The sequence below is a fragment of the Galleria mellonella genome, unplaced genomic scaffold, assembly GCF_026898425.1.
Source record: "Galleria mellonella isolate WM207_F2 unplaced genomic scaffold, CSIRO_AGI_GalMel_v1 utg40, whole genome shotgun sequence".
Taxonomy (NCBI): domain Eukaryota; kingdom Metazoa; phylum Arthropoda; class Insecta; order Lepidoptera; family Pyralidae; genus Galleria; species Galleria mellonella.
The window spans coordinates 1935115-1956680 of record NW_026442094.1 but is presented as its reverse complement, the minus strand read 5'-3'; the positions used below and the strand labels follow the sequence as shown (position 1 = coordinate 1956680).

General features: G+C 31.8%; 1 protein-coding gene across 1 annotated transcript; it reads left to right on the top strand.

Annotated features, from left to right (window-relative positions):
* Nucleotides 1-390: 390 nt before the first annotated feature.
* On the top strand, nucleotides 391-18410 carry LOC113520423 (mitochondrial glutamate carrier 1-like). The gene is made up of 8 exons (XM_052898060.1): nucleotides 391-574; nucleotides 1498-1569; nucleotides 7081-7215; nucleotides 10180-10329; nucleotides 13349-13482; nucleotides 13850-14048; nucleotides 15778-15918; nucleotides 17574-18410. Exons 2-8 carry the CDS (start codon nucleotides 1517-1519, stop codon nucleotides 17710-17712), a joined length of 951 nt encoding a protein of 316 aa, XP_052754020.1. The 5' UTR covers nucleotides 391-574; nucleotides 1498-1516; the 3' UTR covers nucleotides 17713-18410.
* Nucleotides 18411-21566: the final 3156 nt, after the last annotated feature.

Here is a 21566-nt window from a genome sequence, read left to right as displayed (position 1 = left end):
TCTATAAACAAACAAACATGGTATTCAGTATTTTATATCGAGTGGTCATTCATTTAGAATGCCATTTCAAATGTTCTTTATGGCGAGGCTCAGATTCAAGAAGCTCCTTAATAACTAGATCCTTATACATATTTAACTAAATAAAACTGAAGTCTCTCTATCGAAGTTCATATTACTAGTAATTCTTTTGTGTTTATCTTCATACTATACTTGGTCTGTTTTAATTAAATCGATAGAATTATCAATATAAAAGTATAATGTTATATACATATTTACATACATATAATAGGATTTATTCTCTGTCTACGATATCAATCATAATTTATATTACTTGGCAACACTTACAGAGACGTCATTAAGGACGTCACGTCACACGTCAACAAAAATAATCGATCAAAATTCAAACTGTCATCATCACCAGGCCAGACGTCTTGTTCATCTGTGTATCGATTCACACCGCAACTTCTAGTTTATTCAATAGTTTTTAATTTCTCACAATAATCAGTATGTCTACTTTTTAAAACACCATCTAATTTTTTCCATACACCAAGACAACCGATTTGACGTTCAAAATGTGAGTAATTATTGCTGTTACGTAAAGAAATTGCTTATTTCCCTACAATATTAATACCAAAGAATACTATTTTATGTATAATTTTATATAAAAATGTAAAAAATAATCAATTACAGATGTGGTAAAAATTAGTAACTATGTATTAGCATAAACTGTATAGCACATACCTTATATTATTATAATTATATATTAAAAAATATGTATTTAGACTTTTCTGACTTTAATTCTAAATGTTCCTTTATATTGCTTAGTTTATTTTCTTCTCTATAACTCTCCGTATCTGATAGATACTTGTACTTATTATTAGTGATGTGTTTGTTGGCAACTAAATTAATAGAGTGTGGACATAGAGCTGCCCAATTGGATATCTTCCTGCCATCATTAAAATTGTCATTGAACCTTTTTAGTTTAAATTGAAGCTAATTTAATTTTAATTCAATAGCAGTTTGTGTGTATTTTATAAATACTTCAAATATTACACTTCCTCAAATTTTTTGTAACATTGCCAATTTTGCTAAAACTACATCTAAACAAAAATAAATAGTATCACAAAAGATCTAACTAGAATATCATTATATTTGTCTTGATTTGCTTCCAACTTATTATGTATGTTTTACTACTACAGTAACAACCATAGGAAACTATTATTTTAAGATTGTTTGCATGAGTGCTCTATATGTGTTAATAGGGTTATAGCAATAAAATTAATCAATATGGAGATATAAGACACATTCCTCCGAAGTAGCTCTTAAGAGATACCATTGGTATCAGTATATTCTGTGATGTCCATGGTCCTTGATATGCCCATAGGGGATGATATATTATTTTCCATTCAGTGGATTGTCATCTTATTTGCCAATCCAATTCATATAAACAATCTATAATTTATTAATTAAATTAATAAATTTATTTGTACATCACAGATCCACATAAATCATTAAAATGAGTTCATCAGGATCACCTAAGTCCCCTGCTCCACCTGGCCAACAATTTTCGTAAGTACCAATTTTTTTTATAATAAATATACATTTTTTTTATTACCTACATAAATTTATTGTACTACCATAACAATCCATTAAAATTCCATTGCTGGACACATACCACTCCTCATAAGAGATCTCTGTTAAAGGATGTGAAGTTAGTGGGGTCTCTTTTTACTTTTCTTCTTTTACTCTGATGCACTGTCATTTATATGCGAAGATATTTCTTATGATATCCTAAAGATGAAAGATTATTGAACATTGAACTGATTTTTGAAAAATATTATTTCATTTTTGAATTCTCAAAGGTTGACAGAGAAAGAGAACCATCTATAGATGGTTTAAGTCCACTTTTTTATCCAACGTCAAAAAGGGAAGAGAGTCTCACTTTGGTTGTATTTTTTTTTTGTTACTTTATAACTTTGTCCTTTATGAATCAATTAAGAAAAACTGTGGGATCAGTCTGAAAGAATATATTTTCAATTTATTCAAAATTGATTCAGTAATTTAGTGAAACAATTCCTAAATGTACATTGTTATACTAATAATTTAATATAAAAATATATATTACTATATATTTTGTAAATGTGATCAATAAAAAATAAATAAATGATGCCTAGTCACTGAGAAAAGAGGTACAAGAATTAGGGACTACTTACACTTATTCAGCTTTTATTTGTGTTTCGTAGAATGATTTTGGTCACACTTATACAGCTCTGCTTCTGTCAGCCGCGTACGGCGCCGTAAGAATGACAAATGCCGTCATAGCTTGCTATCTCCGCTGAAACGCTTGTCTACTGCGTACGGCGTTAAATATGCTGCATTTCTATATTATAATTACTATAAAATACGTCTGCACTCTTTAATCGTTGTGTACATAATGATTACGCAATAATAAATCAAATCAATGCAGAAACAATACAGGTCGCAACTTGTTAACAAGGAGTCGCGAAACATCCCTGTAAAGAGCTGTTTCGCCGTGTTCGACGGTGAATGCGGCGGAACAGCGTTGAACGCTCTCTATAGCATTCGCATGATAAATACACATTTATTCTCATTTTATACTGAGTTGCCGCGAAAGCAGAATAGACGCGGAAAACTGAATCGATGCGTATACGTCTCTACAGAAAATCGTTGTTTTCGATGGACAAAAGCTGAATAAGTGTGAGTAGTCCCTTAGTCCTCATAAGGAATACTATGAGTATCTCTCACATTAAACTAGTAAACTAATATAAAGAGGAAATAAAATTCAAACCTAATATTAAAAATAACAATAATGTATATAGTATTATAATATATAATAAGTATATATATATATTAGCTGTTGCCCACCACTTCGTCCGCGTTTCCGTCGTTTTTTCGTAAAATAATTAGCCTATGTCCTTCCTCGCGGTTCAGTGGTTTTGATGTAACAGACACGTTTCCCTTCACTGTTCTGCTCCTATTGATCGTAGCGTGATAAAAAGTATAATATAACCTGCCCAGGAGTATAAAGAATAATTGTACCAAGTTTCGTTAAAATCCGTCGAGTAGTTTTTGTTTCTATAACGAACATACAGACAGACAGATAGACAAAAATTTTACTGATTGCATTTTTGGCATCAGTATCGATACCCATCATAGTTATTTTGGAAATATATTTCATTTACAGAATTGACCTCTCTACAGATTTATTATAAGTATAGATTAATGTGTATGTACATTTATAATACCAAAGGTTTAATTCTTGTTGTTGGTTATGCTGTGCATTTTGCATCAGGTGTTTTAATCAGTAATTAATCATATAGTTAATCTTCACCTATCTTGTAAATAAAAAGTTGTTTTAAGAATGAATAATGTAATTTAAAAAAATGTTATGTAAGTTTTAAAAAAAAATGTAGAATAATGTACATAGTGCATCAGACTTAACATTCTAGGTTACTATCAATATGTTAAATTGGAATTTACAAATGTAGATTAAGTAAGTGGAATGTATGTAGATAACAGCAAGTGCCAATCTGGGGCAAGAGAAATCGTGATTTTTAAGTAGATATTAAGATAAGATTTTTTTTTTTTAGAAACCTAGATGATGTCTTGATTATAATAATATTTTTTATTCAAAAGCATATTTTGATACATAAGTCACTTACTCTAGTTATTTGCTAAATATGATTATCACATATAGGATGTGACTATTAAATGGGACGTGACCTAAATGTTTTAATTATATAAAAGCACTAGCTTTGTCTCATGAGGTTTCCTGTGTGTGTTAATATGAAAAGTAGTCTATGTATTAATCAATATTGTCTATGTGTATATATATACAGATAGATTTCTGTTGTTTTTGTTGGTCTAGCTAAATAACCGATTAGTTACACCAACTGACGCCGAGTACTGTAATTGTACTTACTATGCACATTCTATCTAATTGATAATGATAGTCCAGGAGTTAAAAAGGTCGTTATATCCATGGCCAATCGTAATATGAATCATATTACAAAACACGCAGAGTTGATTATACATTTTGCGTTAATAGCGTAATGGATAGATACTTTTTATTGTTTAATCCAGAAAATTACAGTAGTAAACTTAAATACAAACAATTACAAGAAAATATTACATTAAAAAAAACCATGGGTGGCCTTATCGCGTAGAACGAGCTCTTCCAGGCAACATTTGAATGGAGAAGAATAATTATGAACATTTGAATGAAATTCCGAATTTTCGAATTTCGTGTTTTTGTTCGTACACGACCCTGTTGAATGACATAAATCCTACCATAAATGTTCAAAGGAAGATATTTTAGATTTTTAATATTTTTAAACGGTCATTATGTTTTTAGCGTTTTTCCAAATACATATAGAGATACAATAGAATCTTATTTAATTGGTGTCTATAATCGTTAACACTATTGAATGTGGATATGTATATATATTATATATAAAATCATACACAAACGAATACATTTACATATGCAGTTACAAAATAAAAACAAAATGATTGTAATTATGCTAAACAGATACAAATTACAAATATGACAACTTGCTCATATAAAAGTTCTTAACTTTTGTTTTAAAATTACGTAGGTATTGTATATTTCGTGAAGAGGTTGGTATACTATTCCATAGTCGAACAGTATGCACAGTTAATGATTTGTTATAAAATCTTTTGAAATGTACAAGTAATATAATATAAACAAACTATTACAATTTCATCAGCAAGATTATAAATATTTATGTATATTAATCATATAATTACGATTGTGTGAAGCGAGTTTTTTTTAACCGTCCCTACAGTGTCATTGACATTCAATTTTTATCTTACCGGCCATTTGACAATACCGTCTGACTATCTGACTGGTTGTCTGCTAGTAATAAATATCGTTTTCTACATCATGATTCTGATAATGTTTTTGTGTCTTTCGGCCACCTTCACCAATACTGATCCAATTTTTTTAAATCAAAAGGTTTTAATACTACTAATTTTATCTACCCGTGATATTTACGCATTGATTTGCATACTAATTTTATGAAGTTTCTTTTTTGATTTTTATTACACATTGAATTTTGTCCTTATGATAGTTTATTTTTAGAACTTTCGATTTTATATACTCTTTATTCGAATCTATGCAGAAATTGTTTATTATCTTCTTATACCTTGTTTCCGTCCAACATACATCATGTATTTTATGTAATATATACGAGTATGTATATGTAGTTTAAAACATGAATTCGACCTTTGTAGAATTCATGTTTTAAAAATAAATTATCCTACTTTGTTGCCATACAAACTATATCCAAGTAACTTTTTGTAGGTAATCTATTTATATTAGTCTATTTAGAGATCTGTTTACGTTTGTCTTCTTATTGACTACTAGGATATTGCCCGATACTTCACACGCGTAGATTTCAAATGTAAGAAAAGCAATGTATTACATTTCACTTCTAGATGAGGTATCTAGATAAAACATACGCCTAATTTTATGTTAACCTTTAGGAATACAACCATGTAAACCGCATCCAATTTGATGCAGTAGTTTTTGCATGATTCCGGAACAAACATACAGATACAAACAAAATTTCTGAAAATTATTGTCTTAGCATTTATAAGCCTTATTAATACTCCTCATATTGATTTTTCCTAAATATCTCCCATTTACAGAAATCGCTTAGTTACAAATTTATTATATTAGTAAGATATTTATTTTTTATTTTTTTAATATAAACAAGATTTGATATTACAATGATTATGTCAGATGTATCAATATTACGTTCGCGTAGAATTTAAAATATGAAAACGAATAACCCGTGACATTGCAACACGTCAATCTAGCGAGGATATTGTCTATATATGTACCAAGTTTCATTAGAATCCGTTCAGCCGTTTAAGTGTAATTAAGTAACATATGTCGAACTAAATGGCATTGTTAACATCTGTATTAAACTAGAAATCTAATTGAAATCCATCTCGAGTTGACATAAATTAAACTTTTCAACCTATAGTTAGTCATAATTTTCTTTGTTTAAATAAAAGTGTGCATATTATCACAAGTAAGTACCTACTGATAAAATTTTTAATTGACGCAATCGTAGCACACTATGTATTATATCTATATTATTATATATTCTTGATCTTTGATGGTTGATCTTTACAAATGAAATTGAAGGGTCATTTGCGATTTTAAAATAACTTTTCTTGAGATAAGATAACTTTTATAATATAGCTACTTATGATAAGTATACGAGTATAACATAGTTTCATATAATTTTAAATAATTCTTCTAATATTATCTCCGAATTTACATGTTTGTTAATTCATATCTAAATAGCTCAATGAATTGTGATGTAATTTCTTGCACATATAGACCATATCATGTATTAACATGTTTTTTTCTTATTTATTAGATCAGATAAAAACTGTGAGAGATATTTCGCGTAATTTTGCCGACCGAAGATATGAAGATATGAAATCTTCTATCAATTATAGTTACATATATATTTAGTAATCTCTGATGCTGAATTTTATTAATGAAATAACAATTTGCAGTGACGTGATTAATATTGTTATAAATTAATATTACTTTTAAACATATTATTATTATATAGAAAACGCTATGTTCTAATAAAATATGACAAACTTGCAATGGGACTGACGTAATTAATTGAAACTAGACTTATTATTTTGTAAATCATGAATAAATGATCTATATTTTGCATGTATAAAATTACAAAAATATATTTACTTAAAAATTATATTACTAGCCAACCTGGCAAATAATAATCTTAGGTTAAGTATACAATATGTTACTATAATTTCTCCCGAAAATAAAGTCCATAAAATATTATTTTTTGTTAATATCTAATCGTGAAACCGATAAGGTTTTTTTAATGGATAATTCTTAAATAAATTTTCTAAAATTGATTCTTAATATTTACTCATCTACAAAATACGCCGAATGACATGGAACTATAATTTTATGCTTCTAGAGCGACTGGTGGGTTGTCTGTCAGTCAAGGAGAGTGTAGTTAATTAAATGTTTTGTTTCAGATTACTGCCTAAAATCATAAATGGTGGCATCGCAGGCATCGTGGGCGTGTCTGTGGTGTTCCCACTGGATCTGGTAAAGACGCGACTGCAGAATCAAACTGTCGGCCCAAATGGAGAGAAACAGTACAAAAACATGTGCGTATATAATTATATAATTTTTAAAATTGATTCTTATCTAGAAATATGTACCAAATAGTTTTATTCATATATACATTTCAGTCCTTTGTCCTATGACCTCGGATTCTTCAAACATAGCGTGAAAAAACACTTAATGAGCTGGCATAGTGCGTCCAACCGTTGTTGAGAACAGAACATTATCATTTCGGTTGATCGCATATATGAAGCATATTATCCAGAGAGAGACTTTGTACAAAAGTCGTTTGCTTGGTTTCCTCTGCCCCATTCGTGTTTCTACCGTGAAGCAGTTGCGTTCGAAGAAGTGTGTTTCTATTTGAAGGGTGTGATATGGCAGTAAATTGTAAATTTACTGCCATATCACACCCTTCAAAATGTTTTCTTTCTTTTATGTTAAAATTTTCAAAATATTTTCTTAGAACCGATATTCCAAATTTCAACTTTCTAGACTTAGAAGCTTTGGTTGTGCATTGATATGTCAACCAGGACAAACAATTACAAAAATTTACAGAGGAATAACACCTGAGTCCTCAGGAATGGCAACGCATGGGGGGTATCATGGGCGAAGCAGTATACTTTGTTATGTTTATAGTACTGCTCATGTCTATAGGCGACGGTTACCACTTTACATCAGGTGGGCCGTCAGCTTGTATGCGACTCAAAGTTGAGTAAAAACAATCGCTGTTTGCTCAAGTTGTTGTGGTTACATGTGCTATTATATAAGTAGGAGTAGTAGTTGGCTTCTTTATATATATAATAAAGTCAACTACTTTTGTTATTATTTATAGTCCTATACTGTGTTTTCAACCTATGTAAAAATATTATTTAAAATTTTATTCGACTGTCAAGAACATACTTTCATTTAATTTTTTAACTCGTAATTATCAATGAATACACATATTATCTCGGCTTATAATGGCGATTAACAGCAATTAAAGATGTTATCATATCATATTAAAGATAATGTAATCAGCTAGCAATAATTTTACATAAAACTAAGAAATTATACTTAGATATCTTTCACTAAAAATTATAAATAGCTGCTGACCCATTAAGCATAGTTTGCCCTCTGTAGGTCACTTATCAGGATTAAAACTATCCTATCTCTAAAGTTGAAACAAAAAATACACATTTACAAAATTTCACTATAATCGGATGGGCGGTTTCCATGATTAGGAACGAACATTTTGACTCGTGATTTTTATATATTATTATTAAAATTAATATAACTAAAACCTAAAAGGCTTTTTAATAGGTGAAAATAAAATAGTCACCCTGCATATGCTGTCGGTATACACTGGCGGGGCATAGGTGAGAACAGAATCATATGTTTTGGTCCATCGTGACTAATTTAACAATAATTGACAACAGTGATTTCCACTAGGTACCGCGTGAAGGTCGACCTGGCGTTATATAACAATGCACCCTGTATTGCTATGTTGTGGTGCTATTAGTCTCCTTTACTAACGATTCCCTTCCCCCAGAATCTAATGTTTAGAATAAGGTAGCACTAATGATTGTTGTCGATAAAAGTACTTAACCTGAAAGAAACTTAGCTCTAAACCATACATTATAAATTACTGCCTTCAAAACTATTTTTGTAATGGTGTTACGAAATGTTTTATAGAATTATTACAATGTTCACTCTCTATTGAACTTTCCAATATACAACATCCCATTCCTTTCCGTTATTTTCAAGGTGAAGTGTGCTTCGTATTTTTTTTTTATACCACAAAGTTGGCAAACAAGCGTACAGCTTGTCTGATGGTAAACGTTCACTGTAGCCTATGGACGCCTGCAACATTAGAAGTGTCACGAGCACGTTTGCCAACCTGACGACCTAATATACCCTTTTTAAAGAAAATCTAAAAAAGCGTAAAAGTAGTAAAAGCGAAATACACAATTATATTTATTTCTTTGTTATCATTAGTTTATACTGCAGTGTTGCAATCATAAATACGGTCCGCCTGAAGGTAAACGACTACCTATGCATGAACGTTTACTACACAAGAAGTATAGTTATTAATCTTTGTGACATAAAGATCTTAAATATCACTGTATAATAATTTTTCTGCTCTAATCTTATTCTCCAAACAAGAACACAGCGATTTAGCAAGTTTGACAACAAAATTAATTGATGAGATAAAATTACATAAGTGATTTGTACGAAATTTCCCATTCGCATCTATCACGCTAGGTTGTTTACAGAGTAGACAGAGAGAACCAGTACCAAAATTATTCATTTTAAACCATATATAATATTTGGTTTAGCACCTTTTGCTTCATCCACTGTCACAACATTTGTTATTATGACTAAAAACTATTTTTAATCTATATTATCTCTTATTTAATCCTTTATGGTCTAGCGGCAATACACCGCTTCACCTTCCGATGGTCACGGGTTCAATTCCCATAGGGTATAAACATTTGTATTCATGAATTTTATTGTTTGTATTGTTGTGGGTGTTTTCTATATATAACATTATTAGTATAAAAATACTTAAGTAGTCGTATCAATTATCTACCCATAGTATAAGCTCTGTTTAATTTGACTTACTTACTTAGACTCTGTTTTTAGGGAGACTTTGTACAAAAGTCGATTGCTTGGGTACCTCTGTCCCATTCGTGTTTCAACCGTGAAGCAGTTGTTTTAACATGGCTGTGTTTCGGTTTGAAGGGTGGGATATGGCGTGAATTTACTGGGTACAGAGGAATAACACCTGAGTCCTCAGGAATGGCAACGCATGGGGGTATGTATCATGGGCGAAACAGTATACTTTGTTATGTCCATGGTACTGCTCATATCTATAGGCGACGGTTACCACTTTCCATCAGGTGGGCCGTCAGCTTGTTTGCCATTCTAAGTGGTATAAAAAAAAACTCTGTTTTTAGATAGCGCTCTGTAGATTATATATTAATATCTCGTATTTATTGTTATTATATTAGTGTTGTCATTTTCATCAGGTTGGATTGCTTCAAAAAAACATATGCAGCCGAAGGATATTTTGGCATGTACCGAGGGTCTGCAGTCAACATCGTCCTTATTACTCCGGAGAAGGCCATAAAACTAGCTGCCAATGACATGTTCAGACATTACCTTACACTTCCAGATGGGTAAGACACATTATTCGACGTTCAAGAACTTAATGCAATGGCTAAATGTACTTTGTTTTCTATGAATATCTAGTTCTCGGTTCTTAGTGGGGCAAAATTAAAAAGCTATGGACTTTCGTGTAATAAGTCAGTTTTCTTTTTGTAGCCGTACATTTGTTAATTTGCAATTATTTTAGATTTGTTAACGATGTTAAGTTACAAATTAAAAGTTTAACAAATAATCTAAGGCTTTTCAGATTTGATACCAATTTTGTAACAATAATTATGATCATCTAATAGAATATGTAAACTAGAAGTCCATATTAGTTTACCTATAATATTAGTTGAAATCTAAAAAGTGTTTAATATTTGCCTTTTTCCTTATACATAATAACCATGGTTAATAGTAACCAACCTTGAATTTTGTTAGAAGCGAGAACCTATTGAACCAATTGTTATTGACAAACTCTTATGCTACGCTATTTACCATAGTTATAGAAGAATTCTATGAGATATGAAGTTTTTATTATACAAATTATATAATAATATTTAAAATATTTGAAAAGATGATTTACATTTATTTTAAGACATTTGATTTGTTTTCTTAATTAAATATTCGGTAACGAAATTACGCGGCTCTGTTTACCCTAACACTCATAGTTTCCGAACGCTGTCATAAAAAAATCTTAATTGATGTCTATGTCACATAATGAACTTGCAAACAATGATACTTCTAGAAAGATCTAGACAATCTGGATGTTATTAGGAAATTATAAACTATATGTATGTTCAGATACGAGACTTTTTATGTAATGTTGTTAGACCAGTCAAGATACCGCGCTCTACAGTAGTAGCATCCTTGGTCCTAGCGTTTTATTAAATGCTAGCAACTTCGGTTATTTTTCATATTTAACTCAGTTATGTACCTCTGTACACATATTTCGATGTCTCACTTCCCTCTAATTGTACCCTTGTCTAATTATTCCATTGTATTTTTATAAGTTGAATCAGCTGTTATCTACCATGTTGTAACACATGCTCGAAATATCCGACCCTATACTCTTAGACGGTTTACATTAAACTCCTAGGCATTGAAATACACTGGAGAACTTTTCCATAGCTGATATGGTGTATTCAATTGATTACCAGCATAATATGCACCGGTAGCAACAGTCTCAAATGCTTCAAAATGCGGTGTGTCTTTTAATAATACTAGATTTTCTGCCATATATAACTAACGGCAAAATACAGTATCTTATCTGTAAATATCACATGCATAAAATGATTAATAATAATATTTTAAATATTACCTGGAAAATAATCTAAGATTTTGCTTCGCGATAAAACAGTTTTTTATCGTAAAAAAATTAATATGCACTAACACAGGAGTAAATTTTATTTATTCTAAAAAGGTCTAGAATTGATGAATATGGTTCATAGCATAAGTATACAAAAAATGCAGATGAATTGAGCAAATACTCGTTAAAAATCAAATAAAAAAAATTACAGAAACTATTTAACATTGGATTGATCTTATCTAGATTGCGTGACTGTGCGCATAATGTAAATTATGATGTTATTCTTTTCGAATCTATAATTCATATGCATTGTGGTAAACTAAGCAATATTATACACAGCATTTCAATGTCGTAATAAACTATTGCTCAAATGAATGAATAAATGGAAATCCTTCAAAGAATGATACAGATTATAAAGATTAACAATATGTACACAAATAATATGAATACTTAAATACACAAAAGCAAGATAAAGGCAACAATGGGCGGCCTTATCGCTAAATAGTAATCTTTTTCAGGTAACCTAAGATAGGATGGAGAGGAACAATTAAAATTGTGTCTGGTCAAGGTGTAACAAAAAAATAAGATTAAAAAAAATATGACAATTAAATAAATAATTGTAATGTAAACGTTTGTAAAATTTGTTTTATATGTTTCAGTATTTGTTACTTTACAAATTAGAACTGCCTATTGGGGTTTAACTAACACTTTTTTTTCTAATTAGCATAAGATACGTCTTACATAAACTATAAATTATATTCGTAACTATGATCCCAGATTGTAGAGATAAATGGACAATAGTCCCAATAGTAGGTATATTGAAAACTATCAGTTATTTTAAACCGAGCTAAATGAAAAAAGTTTATTGAAATTAAGGCTCCACTTGTAACATATATGACCTAAGCTACATGCAGTGCTATACCTGCTTTCATACAAGCCGGTAACTAGCTTGTTCTAATGAAATAATACAATAGATATCGGATCATATATTTATTTCATAAAAACAATATTTAATTTTCGTGTGTTAATTTACTGATAAAATTTTGATAAATATTGAACTTATAGGGTATTTCCCCTGTTTGAGGATACCGCCACCGTCACTAGTCAGGCATTTTGTTTAGTTATAAGTTGATAGCCGATTAACGAAAATTAAGTAAGGATTAATTATTGGTTTGGTCATTTGGAGAGGATGGATGAAAGAAGAATTACGAAAGAGATTTATCGAGCAAGAATGAATGAAGATGTCGGTAGGGGCCGCCCTAGACGGACGTATGTTGACCAAATAGGCGACGTGCTGAAGAAGGGCCAAATTAAAAGTACCCGTAACCGGCGAGCGTGTATGAAAAGATTGATGAATGTAGAAGAAGCGAAAGAGGTTTGTTTGAATCAAAGCATTTGGCGTTCTATTGTTTCTGCCTACCCTAATGGGAGATAGGCGTGACAGATATGTATGTATGTAATTATTGGAATAAGAGTATTTTGAACATAAGTATGGTGGAAAAGAATTAATATTGTAAATATAAAGTGAGTTTATGTATTATCTTATCTGTTAATCGCCTTGCAATTTGATATATATGTACTATTCGTATTTATAATCGAGAAAGACGTACGTTTCTATTTATATTGATCAATCAACATAATATATCCTGGTCTACAGATGAAGTCACGGTTAAAAGTTAGTGTGCATCATAAATTTAGGTCCGACAGCCAATATTGTGCCATATCCAGTTACTTCTTCACAGATCATTGCCTGTATTCCGCCAAATGATAGCGGGTGGAAGCGCAGGAGCCTGCCAAATTGTCATCACAACGCCCATGGAACTGCTGAAAATTCAAATGCAAGACGCTGGGCGCATCGCAGCACAAGCCAAAGCGGGTTCGTATTGTGAACCTTACGAAATACTATAAATAGTCCTTTCGAAATACATTTCAAGTCTCGCTGTTGTTACTCTCTTACCGCAAAAAGTAAGGCTTCTTGTTTCAAGTTTTTTTAATTACAAGTTGCTACAAAATTCAGTATATATATATATATATATATATATATCCCAGTCATCCCAGTCAATATTGATGTTGACGTTATTGTTCTCGAATTATGTATGTATTTTTATTGTTTCTTTTTAATCATGTTTGCTCACATAATCAAAGAAACAAAATGTATTGCTTATACAAGCAATACATTTGCTCATACTAATTTTGTTAAGGTTAAAATTGATTTTTATTCATCTTAAATTATTTTGTTACAGAGGGTCGTACAGTACAGAGAACGACTGCGCTGGAATTGACAAAAAAACTGTTGCGAGAGCGCGGAGTCTTCGGTCTTTACAAGGGCGTGACGGCCACGGCGGCCCGTGACGTGTCCTTCAGTGTGGTGTATTTCCCACTATTCGCGACGCTCAATGACCTCGGCCCGAAAGAAAAACCCGGTGGTCCGACCGCTTTCTGGTGAGTGGTAGATTTTTTTTTTAAATGTAAATATTTATAATCTCTTTTTATTTTAACAGTTCCTATCCATAACCCCTTTTTCTTAAAACTATTCGGAATCACGACCCCTCTTTATTGAGACTGTTCCTGTTCACAACCCTTATTTCTTTAAACTAATACTGTCCACAACCTCTATTTCTTTAAACTGATCTTGTCCACAACCTCTTTTTCTTTAATTCCCATCCACAATCCCTTTTCCTTTAAACTGTTCCAGTCCACAAACTTTTTTCTTTAAATTTTCCTGTATTTCATACAGTGTTTTCTTGCGACTCCTATTAATACTTTACCTTTATTAAATCTGTAATATTTTTATACAACTTGAAATGACAAATATCTATGATTCACCTTCTAGAAAGTGGCAACATCACACACACTAAAAGAGAGAGAATACATAAATTATAATGCCTAAGTTTAAGGGTATCGTTATTGATGCTTCCAGCCATGCACAGCTTGGATTTCACCTAAGTATCTATTAAGAGTTCATTCACACGTCGACGAATAGTTTTTATATTTACAGCGGCCCATAAACTTCAACTATCGCATTCATACGCTCGCGAGCTATAAAAATTATCTAATACGTCCTAAAATACCAATTTGACAAGACAAATTCTCACGACTCGTTTAATATTCAGCAGTGTGTTTTTAAACGTATGTACATCTTTTAGTGGATTATTACAAATGTTTTTTGGCATAACCAATAAAAGTAAGTACACGCGAGGCCATTACGAGTACATTTGCTTCTTTTTTTATACCACTGAGGTGGTAAGCAAGCATACAGCCCACCTGATGGTAAGCGGTTATTGTAGCCTAAGAGCGCTTGCATTACCAGGGGTATTACGCGTGCGTTGCCGTCCCTGAAGAAACTTTTACCCCCCTTTTGAAGAACCCCATGCTCTAATCTTTAGGAAAAACCTCGACAGCTTATTCCATAATCTGAGCGTAATGTTGGTTCTAGTGTAATGGAAAAAATAATTCTTCTATCTCTAGAGGAAAATTGTATGTATTTAGGATAATAAAGCCATTTATAAAGTAACTTGCGAAAGAAGGTTTTTAATGCTTCTAAATTTTTTTTTGGTGGTATTTTACACCAATGTAGTCGTCGGCTCTGAATCGATTTTTACAATTCTTTATACAATCGATGGGTAATAGGGTTCGATAGAAACAAGTGTACTCTGGTGTTAGTCCCATTTTAATTATGTCTGTTTTCTTTATGGAGCAAAAACCTGCTTGTTGTGAGTTCTACAAAACATCTTTTGGATTACAGATGCGTTCAGTGAAGCAGCTTTTTTTTTTTTGCGGATCAATGAATTCATTAATAAATTAGAACAGAAATAATTTTTAGTCAAATAAACTTGTTTATAAGTTCTTTTAAATCGTCAACTTTTATAGTTCGATTGCTAGGTTCGGAATGTAGGTATTTACTAAGAATAAGCAAATTACGAGACACTCGACAGTCATTCTTTTCAATTTATTTATATAAAAAACTTAAGTACAATTAGACCATTCTCCATTAATTTATTATCAGCTTATCTCCAATACTGCTAGATATTGGTCTTCCTCAATGCCTTCCAACTAATGCCATACTCTGCTATCCATGGATGCAAAATCATTTTCTTCCCGCTGACTTACGGAGATCGTCACCATCAATAAATATTAGTTGTTCAACCTATTAATATTTTGTTATACGTAGGTGGTCGTTCATTTCGGGCTGTTCGGCCGGTTCGGCGGCGGCGCTGGTCGTGAACCCGATGGATGTGGTGAAGACACGCATGCAGACTCTCACCAAAGGGACTGGTGAAAGGCAATATAGCTCTATCATGGATTGTATTGTGTAAGTATTACAAATAATGACATAATTACCGCTGAAGTGATAGTTTTCCGGAAATAGTACATTACGATCAAGGCTGGGAAACAATTGACGGCAAAATAATATTGGAATGATAAGTCGAAGCTCTTTTAAAATATTTTTAGGTTTTGATAAGTAGAGTAAATTAATAGTTTAAACTCGCCTCAGAAATTAATTACGTCAAGTTAATATTTAATACGTAAAAGCGTTACAATGTGATGGTGATAAAAAAATCAATTAATAGCTTCATGATAATTTGAAGTTATTCCGAAACTTATATCTGACACATTTGCGGTAAAAAAGTATCAGCAAATGATCATTTATTGCTTAACATAAGCCTTCTCTTAAATTCTTTACGACCAGTCGAACCCCCCATAAACAGGCGATAAACAAATAGATCGATATAATCGTTATCGCTAGCATGTCTACGAGGTCTGTCCGGAAAGTTCGTATAAAAGTGTTCTGGAATGCGAGAAAGAGGAGTGGGGAGGCCAGGTAAGCGCAGGACCCCTTCCTTATGTCCCTAACAATGCTTCAGTTCTGGTCTGACCGCCGTGCGGTGCGAACTGGCTTGTCACGCCATCTGTGAAGTTACCTCTTAACGAAACCCCGTCGGCATGGAGCCCGCTTCCGTTGAAGAGCAGCGCGTCGTAATCAAGTTTCTCTCGAAACTCGGCAAGAATGGCCGTGAAATTTTTGCCGATCTCAGAACAGTTTATGGGGATGATGCTGTGAAGGAACCAACCGTCCACAAGTGGCTAAAAAGATTCAGAGAGGGCCGAGAAAGCGTTCAAGATGACCCACGTTCAGGACGTCCTTCCACTTCACATTCCGACGAAAACGTGGAAAGAATTCGAACTTGTGTTAATGGGGACCGTCGTTTAACGGTCAGACAGGTGGCTGAAGAGCTTAATTTGGGCAAAACCGTGGTCCACGAAATTCTAAGAAACGAACTTCAAATAAAAAAAATTTGCGCCAAGATCGTTCCGAGAGTTTTTGAGTAAAAATTCCATTACGGTGACCGAACACCCCCCTATTCGCCGGATTTGGCCCCGTGTGACTTCTTCTTGTTCCCAAAAACCAAATTGGTACTTCGGGGGCGGCATTTGGGGGACATAAATGAGATAAAAAAAGCTACGACGGGGCAGCTGAGAAACCTACAACCAGAGGACTTTCAAGGAGCCTTCTCACAGTGGAAACGGCGTTGGCACAAGTGCATTATGTCACAGGGGGAGTACTTTGAAGGGGATAAAATTGATTTACCTGAATAATTGTAAAATAAAATTTTTAAAAAACTTTTATACGTACTTTCCGGACAAACCTCGTATAGTATAGAATGAGATGGTGACGTCCGGTATCCTGTTCTATGTCTACATCTTGTATATCCATTCACCCTTTTGCTACTTCCCTAGATGTACTGAACCACTTGCACCCACTGCATCCCAGCAACACATTTTTAATATAGCATTTATTTATTTATATGTTTTTGTACATTCACTTATAATATAAATATTAATATATAACAAAAATGTACACGGACAGTAACATTATCTAATCCACTTAATAATGATTCCATTTCTGTTGAAACGATCAATCAAATGTCAAGTATCATAAAGTAAGCCGTTTATTTGCTTTTACAGAAAAACAATGAAGTACGAAGGCCCCACGGCATTCTTCAAGGGCGGTATGTGTCGTATGATTGTAATAGCTCCTTTGTTCGGCATCGCACAAACTGTCTACTATCTGGGTATAGCCGAGGCGTTACTGGGACTCAAGTAAATACACAATCCCTACCAATGTTTGACAACATTATGATCATTTTTTTAAATTATTTTCTCACATTTAATAGCATGCAATCGGTTCATTGTTCGAATTGTGATTATTTATTGTATTAAGATTGTATTGTGATGAATTGCGATAATTTGCAAGTTGCTATTATTTATTTGAAACGAGGAGACTATCTCAGGCCACAACGCCTGTTTTGTGAAAAAGTATTACTAAAAGTCCTTAAAATATTTCGCAAAACTAAATCATTATACCGATTTACAATTAGCGAATTCAAGGCATTGTTTATTCACTCAAAATAAACATAATTGCCATTAATCCTACAAGGCTTTTATGTATAATTGTTTAGGATATTATATTTGAAATTCGTACATTAGTTGTTCCCAGTAATATGTTGCCAACTAGTTGTAGTCGATCGAATATATTCAATGAATGTAATATCAATGTATTCCCAAATTACTGCTAAACATTGAATTTTGGAAACAGGATTGTTATACATAAATATATTATTGGGACGTTTTGCATACCGAGTGTGTACTTTAAAACTAGGTATTTGAATAATACATAATTGAAGACGGCCGATAAAATAGTGTATTTTTGAGATAGATAGATTGAAAGATTGAGCTATTTTTAAATAATAATTTATATCAAATAATATATAGTCATTTTACATTGACAATAATTTATTTTTATTTTAGAAAGAAATTTTATTTTTATTAAGTATCAATTTTTTTTTATTCATTTCTTAACATAAATTTTTCACATGACATCTTACTTGCTTCAATGATGTTTTGCTGCTTCACAATTTCATAGTGTTAAAATCAAATTGCGCTAATCGAAGTATCTGATGAAATATGTCACGAAGCTGCCCAAATTGATACTAGTGTTCATTATAATAATATGAATTAGTAATATCAGAAACAAATTAGCGATAAAGTAAGTATTATGTTTATATGATCAACTGTACAAGATAAATTATAATAATGATTTCTTTTTATTTATTATAGACGTTGTAGGCCCCACTCTGAGCTTTGTATTACGAATGTGCATTCTTAGCTCCTAAATTGTAATTTAATTTAAAAAAAAAGTAATAAAAAAATTGGTCAATTCCGAGTAAAACTCGCACCTAAAGGTGCTTCTGTACTGTATTATATTTTTCAAAAATTAAAAATTAATTTATATCTAATATAGTGAACAAACATGTAAACAAAGCCAGAATAATAAATATATATGAAATATTTCTTTATTTATATAAAATAGCACCTAGTATAAGCTAAGATTGTCAGAACGTTCGCGTTCGCCAATCGTAAAAGATGAAAAACATATAATTTCATATTATAATATGTCCATGTTAATATATGTTTTCATTTACTTTCATTACAAGCACATTTTTCAATCTTCACAATTTTTTATATATTAACAAAATTATATTATGTGTAGGTCTTTAGAGTATCGGTCATTCAGTCACTAATGTGTCAAGGTATTATTTTAAAAAATAATTATTTGATTCCTAAAAATAAGTTCTATGGAAAAGTCTATGACCTAAAAAGTTTAGGAATCGCTACTTTAGTATTCAGAATGAACGGGTGAGATAAGAAGTTATATATATATATATATATATATATATATATATATATATATATATATATATATATATATATATATATATATATATATAACTTATATTTATTCTTAATACTAAATATAATCAGCCAGAACATTTCCATTATTAATAACCCAAATTATGTTATAACTCTTCATTAATGTGACTATTCAAAGTGATATTATACATATATTGGATCTTGTTGTACATTTGTAATAGATTTTGTTATAGCTTTGTTTTGTTATATTTAATAGCATAATTATTAAATACGTGTGTATATGTTACTGTTACTGTGAATAAAATAGTTAAAGTGCAGATTATATTATTGATCTGCTGATTATCTAGTCAAGTCTATTGGTTTATATGTGTGATTATATAAAATACAAACTATACTGTAAAAATATATAATACGAAGCAATGGTTGATTACAGTAAATTACAAATATCAAAATTATAAAAAATATAAAATATCTAGTCATATTATTGGCAATTATAAACAAGGAAATAACTCATCTAAATGAAATTGCTTATAAACACCATTCACATAATATAAATTATACTATATTCGTAACAGTATAATTGTAGTTATATAATTAGTATAATTTATATTATACGAATGGTGCTTACGCATTTGCGTCGTCAGTGTTAGATGGTAGGCATTATTCATTTCATAGATTGTACTATCAAAAGGAAAATCATTCCCTATCGACATGGTTGTTTTCTGGTGAGCTAAAACATAGGCATGTGAAACTCGGGCTACTCACATAAATCTATCAAAAAAATACCATTATGTCAAAATTGCTCTCACTTTGCCATATAATCTCGTGTAACTTAGTTTTTTTTTTTCTATACTATTATTATAAAGAAGAAAGATTTGATAGTCTACAATGGATAAGCTCAAACTACTCAACTGATTTTAAAAAAATTTTCACGACATTACCAGTGTGTATCTAGGCTGTATATTATTTTCGAAAAATCTATTTATCCGTGCGAAGCCAGGCCGGATAGCTAGTGAAATATAAATATTAAGAAATATAGATTGAATAACTACAATTTTTGTTTAAATAAATTACTTGAATGCCAATTATCTCTTTAATATACGAGGTTTGTCCGGAAAGTACGTATAAAAGTTTTTTAAAAATTTTATTTTACAATTATTCAGGTAAATCAATTTTATCCCCTTCAAAGTACTCCCCCTGTGACATAATATATATTAGCTTTCGTCTCATTTATGTCCCCCAAATGCCGCCCCCGAAGTACCAATTTGGTTTTTGGGAACAAGAAGAAGTCACACGGGGCCAAATCCGGCGAATAGGGGGGGTGTTCGGTCACCGTAATGGAATTTTTACTCAAAAACTCACGGACAACAAGAGAGGTGTGGGCAGGGGCATTGTCGTGGTGATAGAATCCAACGCCCCTCTCGCGCCAATTCTGGACGAACTCGTGACACGAGCTTTGATAGCACATATTCAACTGTCTGGCCTGGAGGGACGAATTCTTGATGGACAATCCCCCGAACATCGAACTCTTTCTCGGCCCTCTCTGAATCTTTTTAGCCACTTGTGGACGGTTGGTTCCTTCACAGCATCATCCCCATAAACTGTTCTGAGATCGGCAAAAATTTCACGGCCATTCTTGCCGAGTTTCGAGAGAAACTTGATTACGACGCGCTGCTCTTCAACGGAAGCGGGCTCCATGCCGACGGGGTTTCGTTAAGTTTCACAGATGGCGTGACAAGCCAGTTACCGCACGGCGGTCAGACCAGAACTGTTAACATAAGGAAGGGGTCCTGCGCTTACCTGGCCTCCCCATCTCTTTATTCCATATATATTATTATGTTTATTCTAACAGTAACATATACACTTATTAAAGACACTGACCATTATATCGTTATTTGTATTGAAAAGACATTTATTACCTATATTAAAGTAAATTTTCGTTGCTAAAATGATAATGAGTTTTCCCCGCTAAATGGCATTCTTTAAAATATAAACACGTAATGTTAAAAATATAAAAACTCGACACTATATGAGTATGTTTCAATTGCAATAAATACGCTTATAATTTATTTTACTACCGATTATTAGATGATGTAGTCTTATAAACTGTGACATGGAAGCTTGCTCTCGGTATATTATTTAAAATATCAATTATTTATACTATTTATTTATAAATTGTAGTTTTGGTTATGTCAATATTTTTCTTATTTTGTTAACGAGTGGATTTTTTACACTTGTTAGTATTAA

What these genes read in the sequence shown, in the direction of transcription:
- LOC113520423 (XM_052898060.1), top strand. Translation starts at nt 1,517, where the DNA reads ATGAGTTCATCAGGATCACCTAAGTCCCCTGCTCCACCTGGCCAACAA. An exon ending in GAGAAACAGTACAAAAACAT is followed by an intron (nt 7,216 to 10,179) that starts GTGCGTATATAA and finishes CATTTTCATCAG; the next exon opens with GTTGGATTGCTTCAAAAAAA. An exon ending in TCTATCATGGATTGTATTGT is followed by an intron (nt 15,919 to 17,573) that starts GTAAGTATTACA and finishes TTGCTTTTACAG; the next exon opens with AAAAACAATGAAGTACGAAG.